We start from the raw sequence: 19,868 nt of genomic DNA, 5'->3' as shown, positions 1-19,868 counted from the left end.
GTATATATTTAAAAATGTTCCATTGTTTTCTGTACATCATCATTTATATCGCACATTGTGTATCGTTTATGTATTACTGCTGCGTGATTATTTCATTATCTCGCAAAACTCGCCAGAGAGATTTTGAACAGTCACGAGCGTGTGACAGATGCGCGCCCTTCGTTGAGCGCGCATGCGCCCGCGCGACGGGGAACAGGTGATGTTACCTGCCTGATGTCTCATGACTCCCGTCATCGTGTATTTAATAATCGTCGCGCACGGACGATCGCTGATAGCCGACGTGTTTCGCTGTGATAAATATCAAGCTCATCGCACTCACACAGACGCAGGATGCCGTGATAAGAGCCGAGATGATAAGTGCGAGGTAGAATCGTGCCGACGGGCGCTCCCGAGCAGGTAAGAATACGAAGTGCCTCTGACAGGCAGCAAAAGCGTCAGCCGTTCCGTCGAGGAAAATTATTCCGCGGGTAGAAGGACGCGTCACGCCGAATCGCACCAAGCAATAATTTCCGCGTAATTTTCCGCGAACCTGTTCCGTCGCGAGAACTGCGCGATTTCGTTGACTTAACCTTAAACGTGTGACGCGTTTGACATATGTAACGAGCGCACGCATGCAAACCGACAGAACGGCGTAGCTGTAAACAAAACTCGTTCGCCGAGAGTATCGAGGAGCATTGGGCCTTAGTCGAATGTTCAATCGTTTACGTGTGCGAACGGGTTTGTTTGATTTCGCGCGAAGATGTGACACGTTCAAGCACATCGCTGTGTTTGACTAACGCCTATCTCTCTTAGTACCTTTTACTCTTTGTTTTCGTTAGTATTTGTAGAAAGTTGCGCGATAATTTAACGTTGGTGTGTCGTAGAGTAGAAGGGGAGAACCATGGCTTTTCCACCGTTAGTCAGTTCCACACCTCCACCTTTAGACAACTTCGGGGAATCCGATGAGGATGAATTTGGAGATTTCACAGCTGGTGGGATAGATGGTATTTATTTCCAAATTAAGTGAGGCTTTGATCTCCTACATCGGCTTTGATCTCTGACATCGTTACTCATTGTCTTTTGTATCATAGGCCACGCACTCAGCAGAGAAAGCTGCTTTGCAACTGTTGTGTAAAATTCGTGAATCTGATTGATATATGCTTTTAAATTCAATCGAAGTTAAGAGTGTATCCAATTCACAAATTTCACAACAGTTACAAAGCAATTTTCTTTGTTGAACACAGCCATAGTCATCAGAATCTGCTCTTTAATTTTCTCAAATTGTTATGTTTATAGGCTTATCAGTTTCATCAGAGTCCCCGCAGAAACTTATCACTCCGATACAAACACCAATAACATCACAGAACGTATCTCCTAGAATAAACGGCATTAATGAGTCACTAGTATTGGATAATTGTTCTAAGATAAACCAAGCCTTGAAATGTGGCGCCATTGACGACTTGCTCATCGTTGAGAAGGCAGAGGACAATGTGAGCCACATAAAATTGAAGGATAGGACAGGCGGCAGTAGCGTGTTGGAGAATAATATCGAGAACGCTAGCATAACAGAACGTAATGCATTAGATTCACCTAGGAACGGATGCGAGTCGCATAATGTTGAGACTAGTAATAGCATTGAACATGTTTGTACTCAGAGTGTTTTAGCTAAAGAGAATTTTGTTGATACGGATGTAATTAGTAGCAACAATAGTAGCTTAGCCGATAGCGTAAAGACGATTAGCGAGCAGGAGGGATCCTCCAACGATCTAGAAGCCAATGACGAGATAGAGCCTGCGAGTCTGGACCTGGAGGATCCCGCAAGCACGCCGGACATTCTGCATCAGCTGGACGACGATTTTTATAATTACGAGCAGTTTAAGGATTCCGCCGAATGGAACGACGCTGTTTGCGATCAAAAAACGACGATTCTGCAGGCAGACTACTTGAACGTCAATGAGCCTAATTCCGCGGACGGAGAATGCAATGAAGCGGACGAGGTAGAAGAAACTTACGCACCGTACGGCGACGATGATGTGAGCGTCAACGATACCAATGACGATAAATCCGCTTTCGTTCATGACGAAAGGACAATTTGCAATTTTGTTACCTCGCAAGAACTTAATGTAGACGGTACCGATGTGTTTAGTCAGTCAGACTGCGAATTCAGTATTGAGCCAAAATATATAGAGATGTACGACGTGATATCTAGCAATGAGACGAGCGTGAAATCGAGCGAGACTCTGCACGATTCTTTCGCTTTCGATTTCACTTTCGATGACGTCGTAAAAGAGGAATCAAATTTAAACCGCGCATCTGTACATACGCATACCGAGGATAGCTTCATTCAAAAGTCCAGCGCAAAGAACGATGGGAGTTCCTTCTTTAATCATTTCTGCGATACAGACGATGTAAGGAATACGATACAATCAAAAGAGGATGAGCAGGTGGTAGAAACGAAGAATCAAATTGTTCGAGAGGCAAGTGCGAACGAAGAGATTCCTGTTTACACGACGAGAGGGTCCAATGAGGAGGACATGTATGAACGGATCATTTTGGAGAATGGTCTCGTCCCGCATGACTCGGATAACTCCGACTTTACAGAATTTATGGAGCACAGAGGAGACTTCGACGGTGTACCCGAATTAACCGACAATTTTAATCCGCTGTCCGATAATGATAAAGAATACGAAACAGTACAAATTCATGATGCATCTTCATCCGATATGTCTTGTGTACAAAAGCTCTCATCGATTGAAAAAGCCTCACTGCCATCTACTAATACATCTCTCGACTGCTTAAAAGATAAAATTAATCTTACTGCGAGTACCACGGAAGAAGCATGTGCCACATATAAGATCGAGAATTCTGTAGTGTATTTTAGCGATGGCGAGTTTTATGATGTCAATCTGAGCAAGACCGAGCCAGTACTCACCAGAGTACAAGAGAGCAGTTGCCTCGGATTCGAAGGCGCGCAAAATGAGGATGACGATTTCGGCGATTTTACTAATTTTTCGAACACAACGGTGGAATGGAAGCGCGATGACGACGCGGAAGAACCGAGAGAGTCCGAGGACGACGATGATTTCGGGGACTTCAACGACTTCGAGACGTCAGTCGGTGTAGTAGAGACGCAACAGTTTAGTTTGAAAGAGTCTATATGTCGGATAGAAAACAAGAATGTGAGTTAAGGAATGTTTGTAACGTAAAGTAGTTGGTAGTTTGTTAGAGAAGCGAGTGTATTGCTTCAGCTTAAATTTAGAGTCCTGCGATACGGTGAACATAATACATGATTTAACTTGCAATTTGCCATGTGTCTGACTTACATTTGATTTCAGGCCGCGAATAAAATAGAAGATATAATAACGAACATGTTTTCCTCCATTCCTGAACATCATGAAATCGAGTTACAGCCTTTAATAAATAAAACGGACAAGGTTTGGCAGAATGTAAAGAGTGTAGAAGAAACCAATGCCCTCACCTATCAATGGGCTAATAGCAGTAGTAACAATGTTCTCCTAAATGCTCTTGGCATCGATTCCCGAAATATTGTAAGTATATCTCTATTTCGCATATTCAAACTGAAAATTCCAGGCCATTTTTTTGGAAATATAATAATTCACGTTGTGGAATTAAAGCTATTCGGACCGAGATGGAATCCAAATGTACCAAGATTCGCAGCGAATCTTGGCTTCACCCCGTTAGAGCCGACTAAAGCTAACGCTGAGTCTCAGCAGCTTCCCATACCCAATATCAGCAAGATGCAAGGCGCAGCTTGTTCAGATGTAAGTTTAAGCTTTGTTCCCATAAAATGCATGTGAGTAGATACAATTTCCGTAATAATTAATAATTGTGACGTCATATTAGGAAGTACCTGCCGCCCAATTTGATTGGAATAGTTCTGGTCTTGTAAATCCTCTAGATGCTAGTAAGTATTTATTGTGATTATGTGTGTGTGTGTGTGTGTCGTAGTTAAGATTTATGATACAGCTTGCTTATATATGATACAGCGAGAAAAGAGAACGCCGTATCGTTCGTTTCGTTGAAGTGATATGATAACGAAATATTTTCCGAACGAATATTTCAACAAAGATGATGTCGTATGTAGAGACGTGAATTGTATCTCGTCTTAAATGTTGCAAAAATTAACAATACAGGTGGTGGTGGGTTATCTGCTCTTCTGCCTCTGGATTTGTTGTGTCCGTTTGATCCTCTACTAACACCTCATTGTTCCACACATTCCGAATCCTATCATCAGTCAGCTTGCTCAACGAACTCCGTTTATTACTGTAAGTGCTCAGCGAACCTGGTAATACCTTCATCCTTTTGTACATGTTCATAATTTTTATTTGAAATAAAAGTTATCCTTAGTGTATACATTAGATCTCAAGTAGAATCTTGCTTGTGTTTTTAAGCACCTATAGTATCTTTATCATTTCTGTATCAATAATTATATACAATCAATGATCTATCATTATGCAGTTTCGTCTGATGCAGTTTCACAAGAACCAAGCAGCCTACAAGCCGTGAAGTCGCAAAATTTGTCCGATCTTACCAGTGGTTCGCTGAAACAACAGAAGTCATCTCAGACGTCCAAGATAATAGAACCATTACCAGGACCCTGTATAGTGGAATGGAAGAAAAAGGCCGAGCAAGATCTTGGAGCTAGACAAAAGAATTCGTCGCATAAGCCACTAAGAAGTGTTCCACCGACCAACAATAAATCACTTTCAGTAAGCAATAATTCATCTAAAACACACGAATATCACAGAAGATCATCAGTAGGTAGAAAGGAGAACACGCAAGGCGCGGAACAGGTGGTCATGGACAGATACGGACGACCAATGACCGTGCAGACCGAAACGATGAAGGTCCTGAATCAGTTACCGGACTTATCGTTTTTAAACGCCAGAACTTTATTGTTCAATCGCGAGCAGAAGCAAATTGTGCACGATCTGGGCGCTATGATAAATCGGAAGATGCCCGGCTGAGTAACATCGGTCTGAATACGAGTTTGAAAGGGCAACCGTGATAGAAGCAACACCTCTAGGGGTTTGCGAGTTGGACGTTTCTAATGACCCAATTACAATCAAAAAAGAACTTCTGCTACCTTTCAAACCTGTGTTCAGACCAACCTCTGACGATCCACCACTCGGCTCTTCCACGTCGGAAAAAAAGAAATAAAGAAACGCTACTTACATGGGACACACCGTGACTAATATCTATATCAGAGTCACGTCTAACGTGCGTTCACAAACGCGTGTTAGATAGCTCCGTTCTATATGCTTGAAGCACCGAGCATGCACTTGACATTCCGAACCAACATTGTTTTGTGATTCTATTAAACTACTGATATTGTTATTTTACTCCTTAAAGAACTATATATTTACTTTGTTGCGAAATTGTATAATTTAACGTTGCACAACAATTGTTCTTTCCGTTCGAACGCAAGTTTGTTCTGTCAGCTCAACAGTTGCGTAGTCTTTCTTAGAGACGCGAATGTAGGTTTACGTCGCGGTAGACTTAAGAATTCACATTTGGCCATGTTCTAGTCTGCAATACTTGTTAACAATAAGTTCCGTGTATTATATGTTAGGAAATTCGTTTTGGGCTGCGTACTTTCGATAATGCTTGCGTGCAATCAAGCAGCTCCAAAGTATTATATCCATTCGTATCGTATTCCAAATTTATCGACTAACGTTCCGGAACTATTCCTAAATGAGGAAACAAATATGAATGCTCACGTATCGTACACATTCAGGATACTGTGTGTACTGTCGTACGACTTCACATCCGTTACAATTTCAAACAATCGTTAATATTCCCAGTCACATAGAGAAGAGAGAGAACACTTAACTGTTCAAAATAAACTATATGCTAATTGTAAGTCAATTATCGTAGTGATTGACGAGAGGATTGATACATGTAATGAAACCGTCGAGTGATGTCAACTATATCAAATTCGCTTGATGCTTTTATTGCACATTTTGAATTTCTACTCTATGGGACATAATGTACTTAATTATGTAAATCTTGGCATATAATACATATATATATTTGCATATTGATCATTAGAGCGAAATGATAAGCCGAAATATTACTCTATTACCGAGTTCGTTATTTATTAATAACAACATTGTAATATATATTTTATGTAAAATATTGTGGATAACATTAACACATAGGCAATCTTTGACGACCGAATTTGTTGTTACTTTTCTGGATAGTCTCCATAAAAAATCGTTTCTTACGATTTTTAAAGTCCTCGACTTTTTCCCAACCCTTGACTTCAGTTTTTTTCAAAACTATCAATTTAATAATTGAAATAGACATAAAATATATAGGCATTGGCCTCAAAATTCCTTTTATTAGTATATATCTGTTAAAAATTTTATCATTCGTAGTTTTTTACATACTCCCGCGATAAGATATTTATAAATTACTCTCACATTAGTAAATATATAATTCACTATATTGGATAAACAATTGCAATATTTGCAGAACTTATACATATATATAGAATTAAAATACTAATAATTAACAATGCTGATCGTCATAAATATAAAATACAATCAAATTTGGTGAAATATAAAACTAATTATACATGATAAATTTGTTCCTTTAAAATATTAAAGATATATTTTCTCATTCACAAATATATTAGACTAGAACTCTTTCAATTTCAGTATATAATTTATATATATATATATATATATATATATATATATATATATATATATATATATATATATATATGTGTATATGTGTATATGTATATATATATTGATGTACATATAAAATATTATGTACATTTTATTAAATAAATATACGATATGATTCTTTTAATTAAGAAAATAGATCATCTTCAGGCTCTTCTTCTAGAATATTAAGCCGTTGATTAGTGATTTTTGTCATATGTTTCACATCTGCATTTTGCAATATTGATTTATCTTTGCTAGTTGAAGGCTCAGGACTTGGACTTTTATTAAATGAGAGATTTGTACATCTTGTGAAATCTTTCTTACTAATCTTTGGTTTATCCTGTCCATCTTGATAATTTGCCTTGCGTTTTTTTATATTAGAAGACTTAATGCTAGTTTCTTGCACATTTTGATCTTCTGCATCTGATCCTCCACTTTCATCAGTAGTCTCATCATATATCGACTTTATTGCTTTCTTATCCAGAGCTTCCTGAAGCTCTCTAATCTTTTGCTTCTTTGAATTCAGAAGTAAAATAAATTTCCTATAAAGATCCTTCTCCATACTTTCCTTCATCCTTATAGTTATTTCTTTATCTGTAGCCAGCTTTGCATTAGTTTCATCTAAGTATTTATTTTTTTTTTCCAACACTACTATACATTTCTGATATCCTTCATAACGTTCCAGTATTTGTTTCAAAATGTCAGAAATAGTTAATATATTTGAAAAAGGATGTACTGTGATTTCTCCACGAATGATAAAATTATGCTGTTTCCATGTAAATGTATCATCTTTCAGAAAAAACTGTACTTCCATATTTTCACCAGAAAACGCACGTTTTGTTTTCTCCAGATACATGTCAAAGGACTCCTCTAGATGCTGTAGATAATATTTTGCATTTTCTATGCACATCTGAAACATTAAGTACAATTATCAGTTGTGTTAACTATGTAAGAAAATAACATTCCATATTATTTTTCTGATAAGTAATAATTGATAAAGTATTATGTGTCAAAAGTTACACTTGTCTTCTTGCGTATAGAACATATCAATAATTTAAAGTAAAATAATCAAATTATATATATACCTCACCACTCAGCGGTACCTTGCATGAGCGTAATAATATTATTTTAAAATATGTGTTCTGCCATTCCGCATACAATGTGAAATTGCTTTGGTCAATCTGATTCACAAGCTGGCTTACGCTTATGTCAGTCATAACGTTTTGTTTCAAAAGTTTAAAAAAGGAGTAGCAGGAATAACAGCGATATTACGAGAGACATTTGACCCTATTTATATTTATCTTCCGATAAATTTCTAATCTAACTTATTTAGTGAAAAATTAACGTGAATACATATTTCGGTATATAAAAGCAAATTATCACTCTCATTTTTTAACGTGATTAAAAAGTAATGTGCACGTTTTAGGTTAGCAACATGTCATTCTGATAAAAAGATAGTAACGTACGCATGCGTTTGGAGATTAGTCTTGATATTAGTTTGATATTTGTTTTAAAATTTTTAATGTTAGTTCTATTACAAGAAAGAAAATATATATACAATGCAATTAAAAAAATATATATATATACAGAACTTGTTACGAAATTAAAAATCACATTTGTTCGTAGAGTATTTACAAGAATTCATATATCAATAGAAGAATCTTTTTATCTACATTACATCCCAAAACGTCCAATTTTACTCGATAATTCGAGAATTTTACGAGTGTTTTCAATTGATCACTCGTTCTAAAACTGTAAGGAAAACTTTGTATTTAAATAAAATATGTATTTTGTCTGCGTGAGCTGCGAAGGATTAAATGGCGGGAACAGAAGGTTAATTATTCCATCTAAAACAGACTTTGCAAATAATATAGTTATTTTTATTTATGCAATACAAGTTTATCTGGGTTGCATTCCAAAACGTTCTTTTTGAGGAAAATTTTACTTAATACCTATAATTCACGTTACATATACTATAGAGTATCGAGTAAAATTTTCTCAAAAAAGACGTTTTGGAATACTGGATAGGCTTTCAAAGTGTAGCTAATGATCCAATAAGATATAATAAATTATTAAAAAATAAGTTCTCTCATTGTAGCATTGGCTATTAAAGAAAAACATGATCAATTTAATAATAAAAAAGTTTATTATGTAAAACTGAAAAAATATATATACCCATTCTACTCGATTGGAACTAAATACTTTCATATTAATAATGGGTGCTTTCCAATTGCGTACATATGAAAGTTCTACTTCTATCCGTTTAATGATGTCACATTTTTTTGTAAACCGTTGCAAATTATTCAAAGTTACCCCGGTGTTCCAAGTTACCTCAAATGACGGTATTTTAAATAATGTTTTAAAAAATGTTGAAAAATGTTCTTTTTAAAAAATGTTTTTTTTATAATATTACATATATATTATATAAAAATTCTTAATATATATATATATAATTTTTTTTTTTTTTTTTTATTCATATATTATATATCTCTTTCATATATTATATATCTCTTTCATATATTATATAAATATCTTATATAAATATTATATATTCTTATGTAATATAATAAATACAAATTTGGTATGAAATTATATAAATATCTTATTTTGTGTTTTTATATTTTCCTTGCAAAGCAGATTTTTTTTCTTGTTACTTTAAAAATTGTTCATTTTTATATTATAGCAAAGTTATATTTTTTTTAATGTAATATTTTATTTGAAGAAAAAATAAAAAAGTTTGTTATTGACGATTAAAGAAATATCATAATAATTTTTCATGTATTTTAATGATAACTGCAATTTATGATCACGGACACCACACAAAATATCTTTCACATGGTAAAATAGAAATCACAAGTATGTGATAGTTTACATAATAGCCGTTGTCCTGGCGGCGCTACAGATGTTAATGTTTTGCTGCAGACGTAAAATAGCGGCTAGCGGTCCAATAGCGGTTATAAGCTTCAAAGCTTCAAGCGGTCAAAACTTACTACACCTATTGTGGATCGGGACTTAAGCAATTGGAAAGCACCCATTGCGTGTATATATCACGACCAATCACAACTCGATTTTATTTATGGTTACGGATATGTTTACAGACCATTGGATCCGCACCTTAATCCTTTTATCCCTTATTAATCCAATAATCCTTTTTCCCTAAATTTGTTAGAGAAAGAATCGAATCGATTAAGAATTAAGAGCATCTCTAAAGCGTCTTCTACAATGGCAGTAGGAGTAGTAGTAAGAAATAAGCAGTAAGCAAATTGACCAATTCCATTCTCACGTTTCAAAAATAATCGATTGTGATTGGTCTATTTACTTACTGCTTATTTCTTACTACTACTCCTACTGCCATTGTAGAAGACGCTTAATTCACACCACGTCTGATGTCCGATGTACGACGTCCGATATCCAATAGGAGGACAGTTTTTCAGTGGAGAATTGAATTCTCTATTAGAAAGCTGTGGTGGGAGTACGTTAAAATAATAACAAAGAAATAGAAAGAAGTTTTCTGTCACGTTTTCTGTCTATACAATCACGTGTGACAACTCGATGAATTGTTGCACGATAAACCGTTGCACGTAATTGTATAAACAAAAAATTTTTTTCTATTTCTTCGTCTATTTTTTACATCAGTTCTACCACTGTTCTCTTGTTGGATATCGGACGTCGTAATTCGGACATTGGACGCAGTGTGAATTTTGCATAAGGGCTGTGACACACAGAATTACTTTGCACTAGTTCAGCTAGGCCAGGAATACCAACAACTAGTTCAGCTAGTTTGCACTAGTTCTGACAGTTCAGCTAAAAAGAACAGACCTCTGGCGTAACATTCTTTTACTTGTGTCACTTATTTTTCCACGTAACTTTCGTTAACCTTTACTGATTGGATTTTATCACGGTGAAACGTGCTATTGCTCACCAAAATGCAGGTTCCACCAATTTTTATGGAATTGCCGCTGGATGATCAGGTAAATTTGCTTACATATTTAAAATATAATCAATTCCTTTGTATGCAGCTTCGTGGACTGTATACAGAGAAAGTAGCTCTAAAACACTTATCCCATCTGTAATATTTTTAGGTTATTTGATAATTATACACACATGACAAAAAATGTTATAGTTTTATTGATATATTTTATAATAAAATAACAATAATTATTAAAATTACGATAATAAATACTAACACAAGTGAATATAAAAATGTTATCAAAAATTGCACATTAATTAATTAAATATTGTTACTAGGCGCAAGAGCTGAGGGTATATTTTAAGAGCCTTGGTGCAGAAATCAGTGAAGAGAAATCTCCTAAAGGTATAGAAGATGATTTGCACAAGATCATTGGAGTATGTGAGGCATGTTTCAAAGAAGGAAACGAAAGTGAAATAGAATCTGTATTGAATGATATTGTTTCTATCATGATCTTGGTAAGTTTAATATTCAGCATTGTCTACATAATAAATATTAATATTATTTTTTTTTCATTTTCTTCATCTTTGATCTTAGATACCTACAGAACGTGCAGAAAATCTGATTTTAGCATTTTGTGAAAAACTTATAAAAGCACCTGGGTATAAGTTAGGATTGGTATGCCTGAAAGCGTAAGATATTGTCTCTTTTCACATATGTGCGAAATAATGGATTTCAATTTATTCAATGTAACAAATAATATACTTTTACAGTTTATGGCTATTATTCCAGTCTTTGGCTGATGATTCTCCAATGAGATACCACGTTTATTATCATTTAGTACAAATAGCCCGCAATGTTGATCAGGTAAAAGCAGTATATGGTGGAATAGATCAATTGAAGCAACAATTTGCCTCATTTCCACCATCAAATGAACAAATGCAGAAATTATTGCGTTTGTTACATGAAGTTCTCCTAAGCTGCAAACAAGGGTAACTACTTGGACCTTTATCATGATATGTTAAATATTAAAGATTTATCTATTCTATCAAAGAATAAATTACTTTAGAATACTAGTATTTATAGATATGTTTGTGTAATCTTAGAGAACAAGCAGCAGCAGTCATGGTAGAACTCTTAGGGACTTACACAGCAGAGAATGCTTCTGCAGCAAGAGAAGATGCACAACGTTGTATATTGGCTGCGTTAGCAGATCCAAATACATTTTTATTAGATCCACTCTTGGCTTTGAAACCTGTGAGGTTTCTGGAGGGCGAATTAATACATGATTTACTTCTTGTGTTTGTACAAGACAAATTGCCAGCATATTTATACTTCTATCAACATCACAAGGAATTTGTTGAGCATCAACTTGGTATGTACTTCGTTTAATATAGGTAAAAATATTTAATTAAGATAATAAGATTTTTTATTTATTTTGTAGGTTTGAATCATGAGCAAAACATGAAGAAGATGAGGTTATTGACCTTTATGCAACTTGCTGAGACTAATCCAGAAATGTCTTTTGATACAATACAAGAAGAATTGCAGATCAGTGAAACTGAAGTGGAAAGTTTCATAATTGATGGTAAGCTATTTTTGCTGTTCAATTCTGTTCATTACCAAAATATCAAATTTCTTATGAATATATCAAAATATTATATTTCTTATATAGTGATAATTATACCCTGTGTAAATGAAATAGTTTCCATTATTTTTTTAAGTGGAGATCTTATTTAGGCAGGGTATATTAAATGAATCAGTACTGGCTTAGTAGAATTATATTTTTACTAAGTTATCGAGGCATTCGACAATTTTAGGGCTACTTGATGTAAAATGCACAAAGTGCTTTCTAATAGATATAAAAATAACATATTGTTGCACCTATTTATCTCTTTCAGTTTTAAAGACGAAACTTGTAAGAGCGCGCATGGATCAAGCAGGTCGTAAAGTATTAATCTCGAGCACAATGCATAGAACATTCGGTCGTCCGCAGTGGATGCAATTACGGGATTTACTCGTATCTTGGAAAGCTAATCTCGCGGCCGTTCAAGACGGAATGAAGACCGTAGCCGCTGCACAAATAGAACTCGCAACGAAAAATAAGGCTGCACTTGGTCACTGACGTTACTAAAAGATTTCATAAATAGATAACACGTGGAAATACAATACAATGATTGGCATAACTCCGACGTATATATCAAGTCTAGCTGCAAAGTGAAAAGGAAGGATCCAACTGTAAGCATAATTTATATTACAGTATTACACTTGCATTTGATAAGAGTTATATGAAAAATAAAAGCTACTATACGATGGAAAAATTGTTATAAGGCCTTGATTACAGACATAGATTTAAACATTCATTAAAAGCTAGACTTAATTATCTTAAATTGCGTTTTTTATGTCGAATTATCTCTATGAAATGAATGATACAATTCAAATCTGCACAATACATACCAAGTTATATTAACAATTTGTTAAAAATTATTTATCTCAATATTTTTAATATGTTCCTGTATTTTTCAATATCTAGTAATTAAAAATAATCAGTCAACTTAACAATTTATACAGAATCCGACAAATGTAATAATATAACTGTATTATCGTTTATAAAGTAACGATTAGTACAACTGTTCTTAAACAATTAATAAAACCATTTCAAATAATTTGTCTGCATTTTTATTTGTAAAAATTAACTCTGATATACATAAATTTTATTACAAATCATTGATTCTTTTTATAAAGAGGCATAAACAATAAGAAATATACATAATATAGTAAATGTAATAAAGTGTGAATTTTAAAAGTGTGAAACGAGATTTTTGTACTAACTCGTGCGTTATATATCTTCCTCTTTTCTTAACTTACAAATTAATTGTAATATATTCTACATTTTGCTAGAAAAACGCACTGATAAATTTTATGAATATTAAAAGATAAATGTATATACCAAAAATCAGTTTAATTTAAAATAAAAATTAAACGATGTTTATATCTGACATTAGCATTTGTAATTTCTTTTGACATATATCTATATGTGTGTGTAATATTAAAAAGTCAATATTAATATAAAAGTAATATCACTATTAATATATTGATAATAATTATGAATGTACATATGTATAGTCGAATTAGGACACATCATATACATTCCATAAAGAAATATAAAAATATATGTTTAACACTACATATATATAAACTACTACAAAACTGGATGTGAAAAAAATATTAATATCGTATATTGTACAATTTTACTTCTATGTGTGTGTATGTGTGTGTGATCATGATATTCTTGCAGATTTGTTATATAAAATGAAAAACAAATTAGCAATATTCAGATTTAAATAAAAAAATTTCAAATGCGTGCGCGCACGCGAATAGATACAATTTACATCACCTGCAGTATATTTGGCTTTTAGTAAAAAATCAAATACATTGTGATACAAAAAAATTATCTTGTACTCACACAACATTTACATAATAAGATACTTAATATAAGTCAATATATCAAAATAAAATTGAAGGTGGGAAAAAATATCGTTAAAAATAGATAATAAAATGTGGTAGTGTTATACAAAACATTTAATAATCTACTTTTAAATCTTAATTCCTATATATAAGAAATTATTATTCATAAAGCCTTTGTCTCACTATAATTATATAATCACACTTGCGTTGAGTTTTATGTACCATTAATTATATAAAGTATCCGTATTTATAATTGACACCATCTCTGAATTTATCAATAGCACTTTAATCTTTAACACAATGAGATGAAATGTAATATTGCAAAATGTTCATAACATTTTATAGACATCAGCAATGCAATAGCGCAATATAATTATTATTATGAATTATTGTATTACAATATATTAAGTAGTTGCAACCTGAGTTAATGATAAAAAAATATTCAGTCCGCTGTATAGTACATAAACATTGCAAGTGAACTTATACTTGAATAAAATTCTAAATTATTGTACTAAATATATTTAGATTTTGCAGACGTATATTTAGGCGACTGTAACTATTTTAATTTTTCCTCTTTCTTACTTTTTAATAGAGAATCTTTTTCATACCTGCAAGTATAACTTTTGGTTTAAATAACATATAAAGTTCTTTTTTCTTTTATTTTTATGAAATATTTGTATTGTTTAATAAATTTAGAGATAGCCGAAACACCTCGAATTAAGGCATACCCTCAAGTTTCTACAAAATATGCATAGAGTTCTGTACTTTTGCAGAACTGACCATATTTATTCTAATGTATACATAAATCTTTTGCAACTTTTGTTTGAAAGACAAATGACGGATGTGATAGGGATTATGATATATTGTATCAAAAGCACTGGAACATGCCGAGTGGATTTCTTAGCTCGTACTTGACAAGTCAGATCTGAGTAGAAAATCTGGGACGTGGTAAGTCTCCAAATATTGTATCACCATGGACGCTTTTAGCTAAGGCTTTAATTGAAGCTCGAATATTGTTCGGGTCTAATGGATCACCAGGCAGCTGTAATCATATTTTTTGTTTGTAACACAAGAGATATTGATTCATAACTAAATCTTGATAAAATATTGATCGAAACTAAAATCGAAACAGAGGAAACCTATATATATATATATATATATATATATATATATATATATATACATACACAGCTTGTATAATATGTATATATATAATTATTATAAGTTTTTAAATATGTGTATAATTTTACCTGATCGTCATCTTGATCTTGTACTCTACGACGAATCATAGAAGGGAAAGCGGGTACAGTGACAGGTAGCGATTTAGCCAAAGTGGAATGACCATCCCGTTGACCTTTTGGCATATGAATCCCTTCATCTTGGCCTGAATCTGCAAAAATTATTTTCTTGACTTCTAGTGTGATAGAATAGTCAAGAGAAATCAGTTGCTAAATGTTGGGTATAATCATTTCATCTAACAGTGAAAAGATAAAATTGTTCAACAGTGTAATATATGTACTTATGACATTTTTCTGAACTTGTTATGTATATGAAATACTAATTAGCCAACCTCCTTGTTATATCGAATTAACTCTGTATCATGAATAATTTTAATATTGATATCTCCCTCCTCCCTCTCCTTTATAAGTCTCAAATCTTGATAGGAAACTACTATTAGTGTTGTGAAAAATATTGTCTCAATCAGGAATTGAATCTAGACCTCTCCTAAACTTGCTGAGTCAGGCACCATTCTAATTTGGTAACTGTAACTTTGACAGTATACTAAGCAAAACTATTGTATAGAAGTAATAGAATCTTAACTCTTTCTTTCTCTCTTTTTCTTCCGTCAACGTGATATAAACAATTTGTAAAGATTTTGAAAGTATACTAATAAAAAAGAATGACCAATAGGACCCAATTGCTAAATATTGGGTGCAATAAATTATTTTTTTGTTTTAAATCCAAATAAATTACTTCAATGCTAAGTAATATACAATACTACCATCTATCTTAGTGGTACAATTACACAAAATTACGTTATCACTGAAGACACAAATATTATATATAATATTTAATGGATAATATTACCATCAGTGTCAGATTCCTCTTCCGAAGATTGTATTTGATTAGGGGCATCTGTATCTTCTACTCCATCAAGAGTAAACATTGTTTCTGTATCAAAGCTAACTGATCTTTTAGTACAAATATATAACGGTTTTTTCTTTTTCGTACTTTCATTCTGCAAAGTTCATTATAAATCAAATTTGTATAAATGATTGCAATAAGAATATCCGTAAATAAATCAATATCAACGAAAAAACTTAAGATCGTAAAAGTGACTTACATTAGCGGAATTAGAAGAGTGCCTAGGAGCTGCCTCGTGCTTAACATTTGAGCCAGTAAAAACTTTTGTATCATCTAATGCTACAGTGGATTTTGGGCCGTCCACCATATTGGTTGCAGAGGTAGTCAAAGTATTCTTAAAGCTGTCAGGAGTTGTCGGCGGAGTTTCTATGTTATTGGTTACTCTATTTGTCTCTTCTCCTTTACACACTAGTCTAATTTGGAACAAACGAGTCATGATTACTATTACGTAATAATACGGCACGTACTTGCGAAATGATAGTCATTGAGCATACTTTGATAATAATCTATGTTCGTTGTGTGCTCTTTCACGAAATTGCTCCAACAGCTGATATTGTTCCGCGGTAAATGCACGTATTTTATCTTCTATTACCGCCGTTTGACGTTGCACAGCTTCCTCTAGTTGCCGTTGTAATCCACCTAGAGCCACTTGAACTGCATTAGGTAATTGTGACACTGCAAAAATGAAAGAAGATATCTAAATGTTCAATTAAAACACAATGAAAATGAGTACTATTACACACACACACACACACACACGCACACACACACACACACACACACACATATATATATATATATAATTTATACAGGCACAATATTTACGTACCAGAAAATTTATTAGGCTGTTGTAGGTAATCATCTAAGTCTTCCACACTGTGATCAATTACTATCCTAAATACTGGACTGTAATCTGGATTGGACTTTAATTTATTTATTTCTTCAGATAATAACTGAAATATAAATAACATTTTAATTAAGATTATTAGTTAAGAACCAAAAGCATAAAAAGTAATACAAAATTCACAAGATTTCTGTTAACTGTTTATATGATATGATATTTATATGATATGATATTTATATGATATGAGTAAAGATATATTTCAATTAATTCTGTGCAAATATAATCATCTTTGATCAAATCAATTACTTAACTTATCAAGTAACTTCCAGTGTTATATTTTGTCATAGATAAAAAATTATATATACAAACAACTATTGCACAGTAATCAATACTGTTTAAAATTTATAACATGCAAATTAAAATCTAATTTTTATACAAGTAGAATGTGAATAGTTAAAATAGATTGATATGTATCAAATGAGAAATTATCTATATGTTACAATCTATATGTTACAATATGGAAAAGAACTATACTATACTATTTGGCAAACATTATTATTTTATTTTATATTATGTAACCATATAATATTATTTATGATATCCCTTGTACTTACAACAATATTGCTATTGATAAGGACTAAAGCAGCACCATATTCTCTATGAACAGCATGAGTATACATTGAGCAATTGTAACAACGATGTATAATCCATGATCCAACATTCTTTATTTCAACTAAGCCAGGCTGCTCCTTAGTAATAGTTTCCAACCCTGGTACACTTGCCAGAATCTGTAAAAGATAAAATCAATATTTATTACATTTTATTGTTGTTGCATAATGTATTACTTTTAATTATTTTTAACTACAATCAGATAATCTCAAATTGAATTAAAGCTAATTATTAATATGTTCGGTACAAGTGTGTTACGTAAAGTGTATTTAAGTCGCGAAAGGTATACGCAAAATGAAAGATAAGCAAAGATCGCGAAACATCGTATTATCGCATTGAAGAAAAAAAAAACGAAAGTCGTGCATCAGAGCAATTTCAACGAGTTCACATGACGAAACTAATCTCGTGGCGCGGAAAATTAAATTCCAAGATTACATCGATATTGATACTGTAGTAAAACACGAGAGAAAAAAACAAATATCGCAAGTTCGTACTAAGCCGGTATGCAACAAACGTGACAACGCACACCCGCGAAAGTATTTTTCTTTTTCTTCTTTTTAAGAAAATATAATTATCGAGAAGTCGTCGGCGCTAGAAAATCAGCTGAAAACACATTAATTAAAAATTAATACCTCGCGAAAGAAATCATCGGCGCGCTCCAACTCGGTTAGCTCGAATTTTTCGATGTCGACTGGCTGCAGTTCACTGCTCTTGGACCTGATGGACACGTTCAGGCATTTGCAAGTGATGTGCATCTTTGGATCGATCAGCACTGACGGTAAGCGAGAGAAAAGTATTTTCCGCCGAAAAATCGAAAACAGAAGAAACCATGAACCACTCGATTGACGATACACCAACAATCCCAACTGGTTCTTTGTTCCCTTCTCCCGAATTCGTGCCACTCAGATTTTTCACAGACTGATCACAAAGGTCGTCGTCTATCGACGTGAACCACGATATCTCGCCACTAATAACTAATCAGATAAAACAAAGATTGCCGAAGCGGCAGCTTTTATGCACTGCTCTCCTCTCTCTCTCTCTCTTACTCACTCGATTCTGAACACAAAGATTCTTGACTCACTAAGAAAACAGCAGATATGGAAAATAAATGACAATATGAACGAGACCGCTGTGGCACAACTGAACTCACGAAAGCTGCCGTTTCTGAAAGATCGATATAGGAAAGCCGATGCGACAAAAGATTCTCTCTCTCTCTCTGCTTGTTCCTCTTCGTCTTCCCCTCTCTTTTTTGATGTACGAAGCGTTACCTTCGATAATCTATCCGTCGAATTGGACAAACTGACCAACTTGTCTGTCAGGCTATTCGTGAAAAGATCTCGAGGATTTCGGCAAAGGTACTAAAACACGCGACCGACGAGAACGAGCAGGCCTCTGCTTCGCTCGAATTGTTGCTAATAATATTTGCTTTCACTTCGGTGTTTACATAGAACTGGAGAACCAGCGTACGTCGGAATGCTTACGCGAGTGTCGCACGATCGCACGTCGCCGGTCTCTCTCGTTGATACGCATGTAGAGAATGGACGGTGAGGGGGAAATAGGAAGGCAAGATGGTAGCGCAAAGCGACGAGTGTTTATGAAAATTTCGGCGGCCCTGAGCGACTAAAAATAAACACGATTTACAAACACGCTACTCAACAATCGTAAATACACAAAAATACATTGCTAATCAATTGATCGACTCGGGTGACAATGGCTGCGTTCAGAAAACACAGCGATTAGTGAATATTGGTTTTTACTGTTAGATCTCTAACTTTGGACCAATGATTATGTTGACGAATTACTCAACCGTTGCGCAATCGTTGTTTTTTTAACGTAATCAATAATGCATACATACGATGTCAAATGTGCTCGTATATCTGAAGTTAGCCGTTATTTTGTCGCAAGACTAATGTTGCTTGATAGTTTCAACCAAATATTTCGCGTGAAACCTAAAAAGACATGAGATCAAAAGAAATACAGTCACGGTCTACGAGTAGTTAGACGCGATGCCTCTCCCTCCGAATTGTTCGTACTGAAGTTGAAATACGAGAACACATTTTTTTTAGCGTCGAATGTTCCGTTCAGCTACACCTTCTACACTTCATTCAGTTCTCCCGTTTACATCTTTACCCGTGGAAGTTATAAATATATAACT

At 33.8% G+C, this 19,868-nt stretch overlaps 4 protein-coding genes across 13 annotated transcripts; 2 read left to right on the top strand and 2 right to left on the bottom strand.

The window, feature by feature from the left end:
• The first annotated feature begins 194 nt into the window (after nt 1–194).
• LOC116851716 (aftiphilin) lies at nt 195–6,180 on the top strand. Of its 6 annotated transcripts, none has more exons than XM_032831416.1 (8): nt 195–396; nt 869–983; nt 1,276–3,158; nt 3,315–3,527; nt 3,615–3,761; nt 3,844–3,904; nt 4,134–4,265; nt 4,459–6,180. In XM_032831416.1, exons 2-8 carry the CDS (start codon nt 881–883, stop codon nt 4,965–4,967), a joined length of 3,048 nt encoding a protein of 1,015 aa, XP_032687307.1. In that variant the 5' UTR covers nt 195–396; nt 869–880; the 3' UTR covers nt 4,968–6,180. The 6 variants fall into 6 exon arrangements, with proteins under 6 accessions (XP_032687307.1, XP_032687310.1, XP_032687306.1 ...); XM_032831419.1 differs by having other exon boundaries at nt 864–983; nt 4,474–6,180; XM_032831415.1 differs by having other exon boundaries at nt 864–983.
• LOC116851718 (DNA repair protein XRCC4-like) lies at nt 5,938–8,498 on the bottom strand. The gene is made up of 2 exons (XM_032831424.1): nt 7,763–8,498; nt 5,938–7,587 (listed from the first exon to the last, which is right to left on the bottom strand). Exons 1-2 carry the CDS (start codon nt 7,892–7,894, stop codon nt 6,823–6,825), a joined length of 897 nt encoding a protein of 298 aa, XP_032687315.1. The 5' UTR covers nt 7,895–8,498; the 3' UTR covers nt 5,938–6,822.
• A 1,979-nt stretch (nt 8,499–10,477) lies between these two features.
• Nucleotides 10,478–12,734, top strand: LOC116851709 (eukaryotic translation initiation factor 3 subunit M). Its single transcript, XM_032831396.1, has 7 exons — nt 10,478–10,648; nt 10,926–11,105; nt 11,185–11,279; nt 11,361–11,579; nt 11,694–11,962; nt 12,032–12,175; nt 12,489–12,734. The coding sequence occupies exons 1-7, from the start codon at nt 10,604–10,606 to the stop codon at nt 12,710–12,712; spliced, it is 1,176 nt and encodes a 391-aa protein (XP_032687287.1). The 5' UTR covers nt 10,478–10,603; the 3' UTR covers nt 12,713–12,734.
• A 516-nt stretch (nt 12,735–13,250) lies between these two features.
• LOC116851708 lies at nt 13,251–19,717 on the bottom strand. Of its 5 annotated transcripts, none has more exons than XM_032831392.1 (9): nt 19,569–19,717; nt 18,346–18,485; nt 17,659–17,832; nt 17,030–17,153; nt 16,695–16,875; nt 16,400–16,613; nt 16,144–16,294; nt 15,306–15,469; nt 13,251–15,097 (listed from the first exon to the last, which is right to left on the bottom strand). In XM_032831392.1, exons 2-9 carry the CDS (start codon nt 18,466–18,468, stop codon nt 14,975–14,977), a joined length of 1,254 nt encoding a protein of 417 aa, XP_032687283.1. In that variant the 5' UTR covers nt 18,469–18,485; nt 19,569–19,717; the 3' UTR covers nt 13,251–14,974. The 5 variants fall into 5 exon arrangements, with proteins under 5 accessions (XP_032687283.1, XP_032687281.1, XP_032687282.1 ...); XM_032831390.1 differs by having other exon boundaries at nt 18,346–19,333; nt 19,569–19,715; XM_032831391.1 differs by having other exon boundaries at nt 18,346–18,687; nt 19,569–19,705.
• Nucleotides 19,718–19,868: the final 151 nt, after the last annotated feature.

This window comes from Odontomachus brunneus, unplaced genomic scaffold, assembly GCF_010583005.1.
Source record: "Odontomachus brunneus isolate Ranch 3 - 2012 unplaced genomic scaffold, Obru_v1 Obru_scaffold_188, whole genome shotgun sequence".
Classification (NCBI taxonomy): domain Eukaryota; kingdom Metazoa; phylum Arthropoda; class Insecta; order Hymenoptera; family Formicidae; genus Odontomachus; species Odontomachus brunneus.
Note: the sequence above shows the minus strand (reverse complement) of the source record. Positions and strands in the feature narration are given on the sequence as shown.

What these genes read in the sequence shown, in the direction of transcription:
- LOC116851708 (XM_032831392.1), bottom strand. Translation starts at nt 18,468, where the DNA reads ATGCACATCACTTGCAAATGCCTGAACGTGTCCATCAGGTCCAAGAGC. An exon ending in ACAGCCTAATAAATTTTCTG is followed by an intron (nt 16,876 to 17,029) that starts GTACGTAAATAT and finishes TCATTTTTGCAG; the next exon opens with TGTCACAATTACCTAATGCA. An exon ending in AGAGGAATCTGACACTGATG is followed by an intron (nt 15,470 to 16,143) that starts GTAATATTATCC and finishes CTATCACACTAG; the next exon opens with AAGTCAAGAAAATAATTTTT.
- LOC116851709 (XM_032831396.1), top strand. Translation starts at nt 10,604, where the DNA reads ATGCAGGTTCCACCAATTTTTATGGAATTGCCGCTGGATGATCAG. An exon ending in GGATTGGTATGCCTGAAAGC is followed by an intron (nt 11,280 to 11,360) that starts GTAAGATATTGT and finishes ATACTTTTACAG; the next exon opens with TTTATGGCTATTATTCCAGT. An exon ending in GGAAAGTTTCATAATTGATG is followed by an intron (nt 12,176 to 12,488) that starts GTAAGCTATTTT and finishes TATCTCTTTCAG; the next exon opens with TTTTAAAGACGAAACTTGTA.
- LOC116851718 (XM_032831424.1), bottom strand. Translation starts at nt 7,894, where the DNA reads ATGACTGACATAAGCGTAAGCCAGCTTGTGAATCAGATTGACCAAAGC. An exon ending in AGGTACCGCTGAGTGGTGAG is followed by an intron (nt 7,588 to 7,762) that starts GTATATATATAA and finishes TTAATGTTTCAG; the next exon opens with ATGTGCATAGAAAATGCAAA.
- LOC116851716 (XM_032831416.1), top strand. Translation starts at nt 881, where the DNA reads ATGGCTTTTCCACCGTTAGTCAGTTCCACACCTCCACCTTTAGACAAC. An exon ending in CACAGCTGGTGGGATAGATG is followed by an intron (nt 984 to 1,275) that starts GTATTTATTTCC and finishes TTATGTTTATAG; the next exon opens with GCTTATCAGTTTCATCAGAG. An exon ending in TGTAAATCCTCTAGATGCTA is followed by an intron (nt 3,905 to 4,133) that starts GTAAGTATTTAT and finishes TTAACAATACAG; the next exon opens with GTGGTGGTGGGTTATCTGCT.